Raw genomic sequence first — 15,443 nt, 5'->3', positions numbered from 1 at the left:
TCAAACTATTAAAGTTTAAGCCAATGGTTCCCAATGTTTTGGCTTTTATTTTAGATATTTTACAAAAAGCCCATGTCTGATTAACCACATGTTTTATTGTATTTTATTTTTATTTACGAAGTAACATTTCAAATAATTACACGTAAAATCATGAATCAGTGACAGAGCCATGTTTCTAAACATCTTGAGTACTTCTGCTTTTGATAAGTTATCTACATTTTTCTGCTAAATATTTTCACTTTAGTGGAAATTTAGTAAAATTGTTCTCTGTAATCGAATTTTTGTTTTTCTATCATTACTTTTATTTAAAGATCTTACTAGTTTTTCCACCACTGCATCTTTCAGTCTAATTATACTATATACTATAGAGTCATTTCCAAAAATGACTATGTATAGTATTTGCATTTAGACAGAATGGAAAGTGGTAATAATCTGTTAACATACCAACAGTGTGGTACTTAAAGGTATGTACTATAAATACCCAGCCAATTTTTTTTTTCTGTCCAGTAATAATAGTATATGTTCCACTCCACCACCACCTAAAATCTCTTGGGACTAGGCATTTGTTTTCCTGTTTGCGTCTGCACTGCTCACACAGCACAATGGTCCATTGATCTATAAATGTTCCAACAAAAGAGTTTAAAATAAAAACAAAATAGAACCACTAAAGTTTTTTTTCACCAGTTTACTTTATTGCATTTCTCATTACATCCAAGTCTTAGTCACGTTTCACTCAGCAAAGTGCATCGATTAAACAGTAGTATTGGCAGGAGTACTTGTAGTGGTGTTGGAGTAGTTTGTAGTCTAGTAGTATGTGCTTATTTCTTTCTCATGCATACTTGATACGTCTTAGTTTGCATTTATACATTCACTTCTTAAAATGAGTCGTCAAGGCATTACATTGTATTAAAAGAACAGAACACTTACTAGAGAGTCAGTTACAAACCTGTGAATCATAACTCCAGAAGGCAAAGCTAAGGTATGCCAAGATAATATGGTTTGAAAAATTCAATGCCTCTCTGTGTTAGAAAACTTAATTTCCAAAAGTAAAGTTTTAACTGTGCATTTTACAAAAGCTACTCATTACAAACAAACTTACACCACTTGGCTACTCTGCGCATTTTCAGTACAGTATGTCTCCACACACAAAATATAAAAATTAAGTCAGAATTGCAGACAAAAGGGTAGAGGGTGGCAACTGTGGGCTGGGGTTTTTTATTTTGGCTGGTGTCCTCAAGCACATGCCCAATGGTTTCCCACAGGGTCTGGTGCAGCCTTGGGGAGGGGTGGAGGGGTGGAGTGATGGGGCGGAGGAGGTCTAGCATCAGGGGTCAGGGAGAGAAGAAACAGTAGGCTCCTTCAGGCTGGAACACAAGCCAAACAAACAGATGGGAAAAAAAGAGGTCACACACTTCCCAGTTGTCTTCGCAGCCACCACTGATACGCCTGTGCCACCCAGCTTTCCCGCTCCTCCGCAGGCACATCTGAAGCTCGCTTAGCAGCTTCGTCTAACGTGGCGTGACAGGGGCTCTCAGGGGCTGAGAGACAGCTAATGGAGGAAGAAGACAAGCATTGCCATTCCTTCAAAGCCTGCTCTATAGCTCTTCCTGCAGCGGGTCATAGATGCCTGACATGCAGAGAGGAACTAGAAGACATGCTTTGAAGATTAGGATTATTATCATCATAACCATCATCATCACTGCCACTGCCTCAGAGGAATTAAAAAAAGACTTTTTTCTGTAATGGTTCCAGATGATCCCCAGGCACTCTGTGTGTTCACTGAAACTGTCTGCAGATGGAACCTACAGTGACAGTTGCCAATAAATAGGCTATTGCATTATTTTATTTATTCTGACTGGACACATCAAAGTGCACGTCAGTAGAAAACATGACAGCTCTGTACACTGAGGTGAAGCGAAGAGAGTATCAGCATTAGCATGTGAGATTTAAGCATCATGCATGTAAAGACAAGAATAGTACAATGTAGTGAATATTTTGTTTCTGCTTCACAAGCACAGTATATCCTGTAGATATACAAGCTGGCTGTGTAATTGCTGCTATTTTACAGCAGCCTCTGATTTGATAGCAAGGTCAAAGAGACACACAAAAGCAAAACATTTTTTAGACTGTAGGTTTAGTGTTTTAATTAACATGGTTATATAAACACCAAAAATAAAAGCAGCAATAGGGGGCTTGTTCATGCTCTGGTGATGTTTGTTCCCAATTCAGACAATGTTTTACTGCCCTCCGATGGTAAAGCAGAAACACTGAAAGAAAGCAGTTTTTGTTTTTTTTTGTTGTTTTTTTACCTGGATAGTCATCGTTAGTGTCTCCTGGTTTTAACTACTTTGCCTCTTCCTCCTGTTAACACAAATAATCACATATTGATAACAAATACAAGCAAAGCAATGGAAGATAAGAAGTATATCAGCAAGAATGTGTTGAAATCTATATGTTTTAAGTTACTTTATGTGAATTGTTCACATTATTATAGCACATTTTAGATCATTCTGCTAGCACTAGTTTTACTTGTAGAAAAATGAAACAATCCCAGTAAAACTGGGGCAGTTTGTGTCAGCTCCTTCGTCTCAGTGACTCAACTCAGATCCAATGCAGGGGGATTAGTGGATTTAAGCAAAAAAAGACTGCATTTGGTTCAGCACAGTTTGGTGCCTCAATATAAGTAACGATTGCTCTGACAGTGAGAGTATAAAAAAAGAGCTTTCCTCTTCCTGTTATCTTGTCTTTCCACCAAGCCTGGCAATTTCAATAAAACCAGTCATTATTGGGAGTGAGCAATCAAGATGTTCCATTACTCCGTATTTGTGTCCCACACGGATCCATCCTCTTAATGAGAGTGAAATAAGACTTTTTGCAGGCAGGTCAAACACAGGCAGTAGTAAAACATGAACAAATGTGTTTGTTGTCATTTTAATACTACCTGTGTTTCTTCCAAGTCTTCCTCTTCTTCCTTTGACACATTTAAATAAAAAAAGAGAAGGAAGGGGGCTGTGTGAAGTCATCGTCCAAATGACAGGAAAGTGAGAGGACTTCACATGTTAGTGGTTATAGTAAGGGGTGGATAAAACATGGGGGAGTTATCTGAGATACGCGTGCTCAGTAACAATGATGGGAAGAATGAGGGAAACTACGGAAAATAATGTCCTGTAGGTTTGTGTCTATGTCTTGTGGTAATCTAAGACTGGTGCTTAAGATGGTGCATCATGTAAGCTGATGTTTTAAATTCAGAAACAAGAAGTAATCATATGCTTTGTTTAATATGTGAAGCTGCATTGGCTGTCCCTTGTTAGTACAGTGTGATGACTGCTTTCTAGAAGTAAACAACATGCTCACCGAGGGAAAAAAGAGAGTTGACATCATTATCTATAATTAGATGCCACAATCACTTGATTCCACCCAGTCCTACATCTTGAAATAGTTAGTACCAAAACACTATAAGACAAACAGAGCTACACAACCTGAAAACAAATTAGGCAGCAGTTCGTAATCTAGTTTGTCATCTGACATAACATTTTTCTGTGTTTTATTATCACTAGTATTGCACAATAACAAGAGATGTTGCATCCCATCCATCATCTTTGAAACTTGTCGCATCCACTTTATTTCAGAGTGCTCTTGGCAAAAAAGAAACAAGCCATGACTTCGTAAAAAAAGAGAAAGACACATCCCCCTGTCAAGACAGTGAGTCCCCTCTCCGTGCAACATAACCAAACATGTCCAAGTTGTGCTCATGTGGATACAGGCAGAGTTAAACAACACAGCAAACCTTTCCACCTGTTCTTAAGACATCAAAACAAAAAAAGAGACAGTGGCTTGACAGGCTCAGAGAAAATGCCTCTGTGGATGTTTTTCTACATGTTCACTACAACACTGAATGAAGCACCAATACTGTGTGGTGTCATCTCTGAAGTAATGAAGTAATGAATAAAAACCAGAGTTGTATCACATTCGCACACTGTGCACTGGACCACATGATGTAAGACTGCCTTGGGGAGAGATGATAAAAGGTTTCTATAAACCTGTACATACAGTCTTAGTATGCAAGCACATCATGCATAAAAAATGCCCAATATGAATGCGCACCATGCAAAACATGAGTAAGGAGTCTACAGTCTAAATATACCTCTTGTACTTCAGCCTCTTCTTCTTCCTAGGGAAGATTAAATCAGGTGTTTTTGAGAATGCGAACATCAAAAAGAAGTTATGAAAATAACCAACATAATGGTCCATATATGACTCGTGTTTTTGTAACCACATTAAATTCACCTTAGGTTTAAGTCAAATTTTTATCATGCCACACATCGTCAGGCATCTTCATGGAAAAGAGTCTATGAGGTCATGCAACATGCACAGGGAGGGGAGGACAGGGAGGACAGTGAAAGTCTATAAAGCCTGAAAAATACTGGTCTACACAACAAACAAGAAACTACCTCACTGCCTTGCTCATCTTGCTCCTGCAAGAAAGGTGGCGCAACAATGACAAAATAGACGGAAAGACAGAGTAGAGAAGGAAAAAGCAAGGCAAAGCAAAGCAGTGAAGAAATGTGACAAAAGATCAGCCAGAGGTTGGAATGTCTCTGAGGGGCAGAAGTCCTTTTCACACAGCACTTAGAGCTGGAACAGTTTTTATCCTTGACAGTTGCTTTTTACTTCGATTACCTGAGGCTTCATACTATTCCACTCTAAAGTGGTCAAATCCTGATTTGGGCTCTGGTTAGGTCTGAAGGGACGGTAACCCTGAGTTAAGTAATGCTGTGTGAAAAGTGGTTGAACTGATCATGAACTCAGTCAGAGGGCAGAATGAAACTAATCTAACTTACATGAGAAAAGTTCTGAGTACACTGCATCATAACCTTTCTGATAATAATACAAAAATCACCAAAGCTCATAGTCTCTTCATCACTGCATTACGTCATATATGGCTAAATAGCGACAGTGTTGTGTTTATTGTTGCACTGACTCTTTGCCCTGTGTCATGATACTCATCCAGCTGTTTGGTCCCTTTTGACCTGATTTTATGGCAAATTAAACTAATACAGAAAGACTACTAAAAACTAGTGAAGTAGAACATTAATGGGTATACTGGGAGATGGCAAAAAGACAAGACGAACTGAGGAAGGCTAGGGGTATGTAAAGAAAATATCACATAAATCTACCTCAAGCTGTCGGAGCTCTTCTTCCTCCTATAGGGAATAACAGATGGCAGGTCAGCAGGCTGTGTAGGGAGCAAAAGAGCACCACAAGCATGCACTATATAGAAAAGTCATCTGAATTAAAATGGAAACTATGGGGATAGTTGAAGTTGTCAGGAAACAGCTACAGAACTGGGAAGAAATGAGGAACTGGATGTTAGCAGAAAGAGAAGAAATCAAAATGATTAAACAAGGTAGAGCAGAGTGATGGAGATAAAACAGTTAAAGGTTGAGGGAAAGGTGTGTCCTGAAGTGAGCAACTTAAAAGAGTAGACAGATGAGTGGGAACAGCAGATCAAAACCCACCCCAACCCAGCCAGAGCAGCCTTCCCTGATCTGTGCACCACCAAACCCACTCTGCTGATGACTATATGTAGGAACCGTTGAAAGAGATGATCACAGATGCAGTTACCTCTGACTGCAAATCCTCTTCCTCCTGGGGGAAGCAAACCAAGAAATGGACAAAAGTGCAAAGAAGGGGTCAAATGCCATTACAGTGTGTGCATGAGGAACAAGAGTCGTGAAAACCAGCTCTAGGGCCTCTGAAACTGATGCGTCTGAGTAACATGTACTGATTGGTGTTGTTTGTGAGATTAGATAGACAGCCATTCAGTTACTGTATGCAAGCCATCTGAAGGAAATTCATTAATAGAAATTCAGTCTTCTCACATTTCAAATAGCACCATGAGAAAATATCCTTGTTGCATAATTTTTAGTCCAACTTACAGATAATATTGATTTGCGAGTTAATAGAAACCCTACAGGTGCAGCTCATTAGTAATCAAAATAATAGGCAGCATTTTCAGATCACTGGCAAACAGACATGGCTGGAAGCTAGTGAAGACTGGTCAGAGCACTGATTAGAAACCAGCAACGACCGCCACTACTATTGGTAATGTTGGAACAAAGCACTATGCATGAACTACTATTTATTAATAACACCCATCAGATTTGGCACCAAGAAAACACAATTGTCCTTCTTACCCTCTCGTCATCAGCTTCTTCCTGTTGAAGGAAAGAAGAAAAAACACTGACAGACAGTTCATTTTAGCTTTACCTTGAGTTCTGTGCACTCATAAACTTTAGATACATACTCACCTGTTCTTCCTGTTCTGCATGAGCCTGCTAACAGAGCAAATAAGATCATATTAGAGACATAATATTCATCCTGAGACACAACATTCACAGTGTATGAAACCAGACACTGACAAGTGATTGTAGTGACACAACACATTGACACGCAGGACAGTTACTAGTAAATGGATGTGCAGTGTGCATTGCATCATCAGAACAAGTAGTAACAGTGTCATTACCAGAAATCATCAAACATGGGTGGTAGATGGAGGAAAATTGAAAACAGAAACCCATACAAAGTTACAGAAATGAAATATTAAAGAGGTTCAGGGTCCAGTGGTGCTGAAGGGACAAAAAGGGAATGTTGAACAGGAACTATGCATACTGTGAGTTAGTAAATAACTGAATCGAGAGACAGACAGAGGAGAAGCAGTATGAGGATGGCAGAATCTTAAAAAGGAGGCAAATCCTTAATATGGGATGAAAAGAAGACATGAAAGGGAACGTGACGTTGCTGAGGGTAGAAAAAAACAGAGCATTCCAGGAATTATGGGAGGTGGAGGAAAAACACATTAAAAACATTCAAGACTTGGAGAAAGAGGCGAGATGACGGAGCTGGGATTGGAGCTAAGTGGCAATTACTGTGTCTTCTGTGACCTCGTCTGTTTCTTCCACTGTCTCCTCCTCCTCAGCAGGGGCCTCGTCTCCTGCTGTTTCTCCTTCCGCGGCTTCGTCATCTGCAGTCTCTCCCTCCACCTCTTCACCTCCTTCACCTTCCTCATCAGCAGCCTGCTCCTTCTTCCTGTGTGCAACCCCATTACGCTCCTCCACAGGAACCTCCTTATTGTGAGAAAACAGTAATGTGTGATCAAGGAAAACAAATGAAGTGATTAAAAAAATAAACTTAGAACAATAACAGCATAGTTCTTCAGGCACTGCTTCAAACAGCATTAATCATTTGAAAAGCTCAAAACTTAAAAGGCAGGTGTTATTCAATCCTGGGAATAAAGTGGGGGAGGGAAGAAACATTAGCAGTTTAAAGATGGAGGCAGTACTTGGGGTTAAAAAAAAGTTTGAAATGATCTATTATAAATTGTCATAGGTCAGAATCCCTCATGACCTTGATGCAAAGGTTTGAGACAAATACACCTCATTTTATTTTTCAACAAGCATTAGAGGAAAGGATAAATACCACTGTCACAATTGTTTGGTAAATATGAAGCTACAACCAGCAGCCAAGTAGCTTAGCACAACGACTGGAACCAGAGGGGAAACAGCTGGCTTCTCCAATAGGATTCGCCCTCTAGCAAACCAAAGACATTTATGTGAACATTGTTCAATGTCGTATTTAATCTTGAAAATCATTAGAACCAAGAATTATAAAAAACACAAAATGTTTTGTTTTGTGACAAAACCAGACTACCAAAAATTGTCAAAATGGTTATAGAAACATCATGTTTCACAATTCTGTGCCAATCTGAACTCAGTGAAGCAATGTCACTGTGTTATTGTGAACTCATGCACAACACTAAAAGATTAGTCAGTGTTGGGACAGGGTAACCCAGAGGAACATGTCTGTTGAAGTTGACAGGTTTGGAAAATAGTGAAATTGAGTTCAACTGGATGAAAAGGAAAAGGTGAGACAGTGGAGAGAAACAAAGCATGGAGGAGGGATAAAAGTAAGAACAGCATTACTGTTGACTCATCGTTTCCCTCTGCATGGGTCCCGTTCTCCACTATGTGCGCTTTGTCGGCCTGTGCTGCTTCCTGTGTCAACGAAATGCTCATGTTTAGCATAATACAGAGTCATGGCTTATAATCCCCTGCTTGGATCATCAAACAATATTGATGCTGTAGTAGAAGGTTAACACACAGTTTTCTTGAAATAAATTTAATGCACTGTATCAACTTGAACATATTTACTAACATAACAGAAAATTGTGGCCTCAGCCCACTACAGTCTGAAGTAGTGATATGTAAGGTTTGATTCAGCATCCACTGAAAGACTCAAGTGATATGTTTGCATTACTCACCATAGAGGTGTTCTAATTTTTACGTATTATATAAACTACAATGACTCTAATGTACAGTTTACATGAAATGACCTGAACGACTACAGATGATACGTTTGATTTGTCCCATAAGTAGAGAAAAGGGAAATGTCAGATTTCAGTGGCGTCTGAATCACATTCTTTATTGGTAATTTATGAATGTTACTGTAAGCATTAAGTCTGATAATTTGCTTACTCTAGCTTCTTTTTCCTTTGTAATGATGCTTGAAAATGCTTGTGTGGCATTTTAGAACTGGTTTAGATTAGTTCTTGCTGTCTTGACATGACACAATAATAAAACCATCATATAAAGGTAACTGGCAGCATAATGCCAAGATCTGATAAAGGTTTTTAATACCCTGCATGTCAATATGATGAGATTCAGCTCTTAATGATTTCTGTTTCTTTTGTTTTAGGTGTTTGATAGATGAAACCCTAAAGGAAGACTGCTCACAGTGTCATAATACTGCAGATTCATTGCCTGGCACAGAGGTAAAGGAAATTAGGGGATTTGTTTGTTTGTTTGTTTGTCAAAGCAGAAAACAAAAAATAGTTCTAACCTTTGACCCAGGAGGAGGAGGAAGCCCCAGGAAGGCATACACTGTGTTGTCCTCCTTGGCATCAAAGAATGTGTCATAGTCCTGCATGTAAATAAGAGGAAAAGGTTTTTTAATACTTCGCTACCTTCTCTGTTCCTACTCACTGGGCAGTTAAGGGAGCAGGATGTATTAACTGCAGTGAGTTCTGTGTGTTTTCAGCAGTAAAGCAGCAATGAGGAGATTCAGTAACACACATTCATTTACTAAAATGACTTACAAATGTGTCACTATATAGCACTTTACTGTTTTCTGTAGCCTTGCTCCAATGTTCATTGATTCACATTAACATGTGTGTATTTTATGTACTATTCTGCAGAGGTTTCTGCATTATGGTGCAACATCTGGAGCCAATCACTGGTCACTGGTCAATGAACAGAGGTCTACAGCATAGTGAGTATTGGCTGTGAACATACGCACCCCACAGTAGCTCTCTTCGTTGAAGATCTGGGGGGGCAGGGGGATACCGTTGGCAGGCTTCTTCTCTTCTGGGACATTCTGCCTCATCCACATGCGGTTTGCCTCATTGCAGGCGATGTCCAGCTGAGTGTAGTCCACTTTAAGAGCCTCCAGGAAGGCAACCACATCTTGCTGTTTCTTCTTGATCTGAAAAGCAGAAAAACAAATCACGCCTATAACAATTAAGAAAATCAACCTGACTGCACAGGATATGGGAAGAAGCCTTTAACATTTAAAAATGGAGCACAGTGGTATAAACCTATGAACTAGATGATTGACAGAAAATGAATTGCTAACTAGTTTGATAATACTTTACACTGGTTTGACAGTGTTAGTACACGTTATGACATATCATCATAGTAAATTGAATATCTTTGTGTTCAAACTGCTAATTCAACTGAAAATATAATGTGAATAAGTCATTTTGTGCACTGGGAAATTGTGATGGGCCGTTTTTCACTAATTACTCAAATTCTAGACAAAACAAAGATTACAAAATAAAAACACACACATCAGGTTCATTGAAAATGCTAATTACTGTTCTTAGCTCTGGCTGTTCAGACAACCCTCCACTTGGAAAAGGAAAACATACAGACAAGTTCACTCAGGAGGGTCGGACGCAGGTCTCTGTGCTCAGAGAAAACACTGCCATCCAACTGGGCCACCGTGCCCCCACAGGCCAGCTCAAACTGCTTATTTAGCGTTGCCAAAAGTAGATCTAGAAGATGAATTCACTCCGCCTGTTGTACACACCTCACATAGAGCAGCCTATAGAAAGTTGAATGTATATGTGATCGGAAATGCTATAAAAGCCTCGATTAACAGATATGTGGAATAAATTGTCTGAATATCGGGGTCTGCGACAAGAAGGACTGTCGGAGCCCCTGTTCTAGAAAACTCCGCATGTGATTACTTCGATTTATAGGCGAATGAAAGGGACCGCTGAGGTACCTCTGAAACACAAATCTGACCATAATCCAAGTCTTCAACGTGCCAACAGGCTTTAGGCAGCCAAATCAAAGGCAAGTGGCATTCATTTGTAGGTTTAACGCTCCTGAGCCAGTGTGGGTGAAAACCGACATCGGAATGAAACAAGGAAAGTTCACTCTTAATGAGAAATCTGTCGCATGGGCCGAAATCTTACCGCTGTGGATCCAGATGAAGAGGCGAGGAATACTTTGATAACCATTTTGTTACAATTTTGTAACGTATTCAACAAGTGGGCTCTTAAAGGAGCAGGGAGCCTCCGATATTATTAGAGCGCACCCAGGACGGAGACATGGGACTAAGATCACACACACACACACACACACACACACACACACAATGCACAGTCTATTTCTGTCTCCAGGCTCCAAATAGTGCAGGATTGGTGGGATGGCCCCTAGGGGCGCAGCACCTTACTGACTGATTGGCAGCTTCAGCTGTCTGTCTGCCTTGGGGACAGTGAAGTTCGTTTCCAGCTCCTTGCTGAGTGCATATATGGACAGAAGTATCACAGAGCAGGACTGTAGGCTGTAACATATTGGTATGTTATATGTACTGTGTGAAATTTAACCAGCAGAATTTCAGACTGAGATAAATATGTAGCTACACAGCAAAATAGAAGAAACACAGAAGAAAACCAGAAATTTTATTTGATTATTTTATTGATGCCAGTTAATTGAAGTGTGGGAAGAAACCGGAGCACCCGGAGTAAACCCATCATGCAGCTGTGTTGAACATGTGGCGGCCTGGAGAGCTGAAGTCCTGGTCAAGTCCACATCCAGGTGATTTCCTGCTTTAGACAGAAGGTCACCTGGATGTGAAGGTCAGCAGGACTTCAGCTCTCGCTCGATGTTTCACCTAATATTTTATTGATGCCAGTTATATTTGGGAAGAAACCGGAGCACCCGGAGTAAACCCATCATGCAGCTGTGTTGAACATGTGGCGGCCTGGAGAGCTGAAGTCCTGGTCAAGTCTACATCCAGGTGATTTCCTGCTTTAGACAGAAGGTCACCTGGATGTGAAGGTCAGCAGGACTTCAGCTCTCGCTCAATGTTTCATCTAAGCCTAAAAAGGTGTGAAATGATGTCGAAAATCCCAGTGTAATGAGCAGTTTTAACAATACACATATGGAAAGATGTGGATTGAGTCATACACCCATAATCCAAAGCCGACTACACCAATTGTGGTCAGCAACATGGGCCAGTTCTCCCTAAGTCCGCGTCTCATTCTCTCCATCCAGCTGAGGCGCTTTGGTCTAATAACATTTTGAGCAAAGCACCGAACAACGAAAAAATAGCTGTTGGGCTGCTGACGCAGGATGTGATTCAAGGTCATAGGTATGCTGTGAAACATTTCTACAAGCTCCTTGATCACAACGTGCTTGTAGTCCTGGAAATCATTGTTGGTGTCGAACGAATCAACTTTTACCACGTCCCAAACATCTTCAGCTAAACGTATTATCGTAGCCGTAGTGGAGTAGTCCAGGCCGCCAGGACAGCGTTGATCTGCGTTCAGGAGTTTGCACACTGTGGAGTGTACCAGGAGTTTAACAAACACTTCTTTCTGGTGTTCTTCCATGCTTGTCTTCTTTTGTACTGATCCGATGTGTAAAAATGCTTTGTATGAGCAAAACTATTTATCTAGTACAGTTGGATTGGATGTGACGTCAAAACTTTGATCCAAAGTCATGTCCGCACCATGTGACGTCACCAGTTACCGGACCTAAAGGCAGAGTTTTGACGTCACCAATGACGTCATTATATTGTGCTAGAAACGTCTAAATAGAATTTCTATCTTTTTTTGGCACTGTCGATCAGTACAAAAGAAGACAAGCATGGAAGAACACCAGAAAGAAGTGTTTGTTAAACTCCTGGTACACTCCACAGTGTCCAAACTCCTGAACGCAGATCAACGCTGTCCTGGCGGCCTGGACGACTCCACTAAGGCTACGATAATACGTTTAGCTGAAGATGTTTGGGACGTGGTAAAAGTTGATTCGTTCGACACCAACAGTGATTGTTTCCTGGACTACGAGCACGTTGTGATCATGGAGCTTGTAGAAATGTTTCACAGCATACCTATGACCTTGAATCACATCCTGCGTCAGCAGCCCAACAGCTATTTTTTCGTTGTTCGGTGCTTTGCTCAAAATTTTTTAAGACCAAAAAAATGTATTAGACCAAAGCGCCTCAGCTGGATGGAGAGAATGAGACGCGGACTTAGGGAGAACTGGCCCATGTTGCTGACCACAATTGGTGTAGTCGGCTTTGGATTATGGGTGTATGACTCAATCCACATCTTTCCATATGTGTATTGTTAAAACTGCTCATTACACTGGGATTTTCGACATCATTTCACACCTTTTTAGGCTTAGATGAAACATCGAGCGAGAGCTGAAGTCCTGCTGACCTTCACATCCAGGTGACCTTCTGTCTAAAGCAGGAAATCACCTGGATGTGGACTTGACCAGGACTTCAGCTCTCCAGGCCGCCACATGTTCAACACAGCTGCATGATGGGTTTACTCCGGGTGCTCCGGTTTCTTCCCAAATATAACTGGCATCAATAAAATATTAGGTGAAACATCGAGCGAGAGCTGAAGTCCTGCTGACCTTCACATCCAGGTGACCTTCTGTCTAAAGCAGGAAATCACCTGGATGTGGACTTGACCAGGACTTCAGCTCTCCAGGCCGCCACATGTTCAACACAGCTGCATGATGGGTTTACTCCGGGTGCTCCGGTTTCTTCCCAAATATAACTGGCATCAATAAAATATTAGGTGAAACATCGAGCGAGAGCTGAAGTCCTGCTGACCTTCACATCCAGGTGACCTTCTGTCTAAAGCAGGAAATCACCTGGATGTGGACTTGACCAGGACTTCAGCTCTCCAGGCCGCCACATGTTCAACACAGCTGCATGATGGGTTTACTCCGGGTGCTCCGGTTTCTTCCCAAATATAACTGGCATCAATAAAATATTAGGTGAAACATCGAGCGAGAGCTGAAGTCCTGCTGACCTTCACATCCAGGTGACCTTCTGTCTAAAGCAGGAAATCACCTGGATGTGGACTTGACCAGGACTTCAGCTCTCCAGGCCGCCACATGTTCAACACAACTGCATGATGGGTTTACTCCGGGTGCTCCGGTTTCTTCCCAAATATAACTGGCATCAATAAAATATTAGGTGAAACATCGAGCGAGAGCTGAAGTCCTGCTGACCTTCACATCCAGGTGACCTTCTGTCTAAAGCAGGAAATCACCTGGATGTGGACTTGACCAGGACTTCAGCTCTCCAGGCCGCCACATGTTCAACACAGCTGCATGATGGGTTTACTCCGGGTGCTCCGGTTTCTTCCCACATTTCAATTAACTGGCGTCAATAAAATAATCAAATAAAATTTCTGATTTTCTTCTGTTTTTCTTCTATTTTGCTGTGTAGCTACATATTTATCTCAGTCTAAAATTCTGCTGGATAAATTTCAACAATACATAAACAAACATAAATAGCAATAAATAACCAATAAGAGTTGGTGGTGGTTGGGAGGAATAAACACGTCCATGTAAAGTAAATGACTTTGGCTTTCCCACTGAGAGTTCAAACCCCATTCTAGTGCCCAGTCCTCAAATTTTCCTTTTCCTCTTGTCCTGGTCCTAAACTCCTAGCCTCTCCACATCACTCCACCATCTGGAAATTCAGTAGATCTGTCTGCACTGATAAATTTGTCATTCATTATAATAAAAAATACTGGATTTATTACACTGAGTTGCATTTTCTACCAGATTTGTTTCATTTGTCAAAGTTAAAACTTACAAAACAGAAACAGTAATTGAGTTTTAAGTGGGACATATGGAAATAGCTGATGTTATGAATATGTAAATACTATGATGGACTGGTGACCTGTCCAGGGTGTACCCCTGCATTTCACCCAAAGAGAGCTGGGATAGGCTCCAGCAGGTCCCTGTCACCCTGGTTAGGAATAAGGGGGTATAGATGATGGATGGATGAATATGTAACTATTGCTATTAACAGTTTAACTGTGATCTTTTTGTTTATGTGGCAGGTGGAAAACACATTGAGCATTGACAGACTGAGGAAGAGGCAAGAAGGATATGAAAGTTTCACTGATTGCTGGAGTTATATCAAAACTAATATCTGGGTAACAGAATATTTCAGCCCTGCGGTGGAAGGAGATCCTGTTTAACCCTCTGTGTCTCAGCAAGTACATCCAATATTGTAGCAAGCTTTTAAAGCTGTTGTGAAGAGGCCACCTTTGAGGGCAAAATGTATATATTAAGTGTAATTACAATATATATATGGTTTTGTTATTTAAACCAGCAACATTTACAGAAGAAAGTAATTTATAATAATCCCAGTCTAAAGTAAATTCCTGATGAACTGAGCTTAAACTTCACCTGAGCCAGGTATGGGATCTGCAGCAGCAGCTGAGTGAGGCCCTGACTGAGAACAAGCTGTTGAAGAGGCTGCAGCCTCACCACATGGTGGCAGAATTTCACAGGTTGGTTGCCTGGTTATGTCCCTCTGCTCTCACTGCGGTCTAAAAAAAATTCACAGTGCTCTCACAGTGCTCTCCGGTGCCTACTTGCTAATGATCATTCCAAATACCAGGATTTTCGAAAGCATTTTACGCCTTTTGAGGCTTTGATGAAACATCAAGCGAGAGCAGGACTGGGTCCAGTCAGCACCCAGCCAGTCAGCAGCCAAAACAGAAGAATTAACTCAAATAATATGTACAATAAAACAATAATGATGACTACATTTGATTTTTCTGTTTTGTTAGCAAATACATACACAATATATAAAAATGTATAATACAACATAATTGAAGTATATAGTTATGAACCTATACCAGGACATAGCTATGAAATATAAGCAATAAAGTCACAATTACCAGCAATAAACCCATGATAAAAGTTAAATAAATAAATAAATGGGATTTCAATGTAAAAGCAAACATTTGGCACAGTTACGGTATCATTTAGGGTCAGTTATGGCTACTTTTTTGGCTGGGTTATGGGGATTTAGGACACTTTATTAAGGCTATA

General features: G+C 40.6%; 1 protein-coding gene across 6 annotated transcripts; it reads right to left on the bottom strand.

The window, feature by feature from the left end:
* Positions 1-670: 670 nt before the first annotated feature.
* On the bottom strand, positions 671-10,725 carry sh3bgr (SH3 domain binding glutamate-rich protein). 6 transcript variants are annotated; one of them, XM_026298853.1, is made up of 12 exons: positions 10,538-10,725; positions 9,355-9,540; positions 8,899-8,979; positions 7,983-8,054; positions 6,945-7,127; positions 6,312-6,338; positions 6,198-6,218; positions 5,626-5,649; positions 5,178-5,204; positions 4,145-4,171; positions 2,310-2,361; positions 671-1,364 (listed from the first exon to the last, which is right to left on the bottom strand). In XM_026298853.1, the coding sequence occupies exons 1-11, from the start codon at positions 10,580-10,582 to the stop codon at positions 2,344-2,346; spliced, it is 711 nt and encodes a 236-aa protein (XP_026154638.1). In that variant the 5' UTR covers positions 10,583-10,725; the 3' UTR covers positions 671-1,364; positions 2,310-2,343. The 6 variants fall into 6 exon arrangements, with proteins under 6 accessions (XP_026154638.1, XP_026154639.1, XP_026154641.1 ...); XM_026298854.1 differs by lacking the exons at positions 5,178-5,204; positions 5,626-5,649 and having other exon boundaries at positions 10,538-10,723; XM_026298856.1 differs by lacking the exons at positions 6,945-7,127; positions 7,983-8,054 and having other exon boundaries at positions 10,538-10,721.
* Positions 10,726-15,443: the final 4,718 nt, after the last annotated feature.

Source organism: Mastacembelus armatus, chromosome 13 (assembly GCF_900324485.2).
Source record: "Mastacembelus armatus chromosome 13, fMasArm1.2, whole genome shotgun sequence".
Taxonomy (NCBI): domain Eukaryota; kingdom Metazoa; phylum Chordata; class Actinopteri; order Synbranchiformes; family Mastacembelidae; genus Mastacembelus; species Mastacembelus armatus.
The sequence above is the reverse complement of the archived record's forward strand: the minus strand, read 5'-3'. Positions and strand labels throughout refer to the sequence as shown.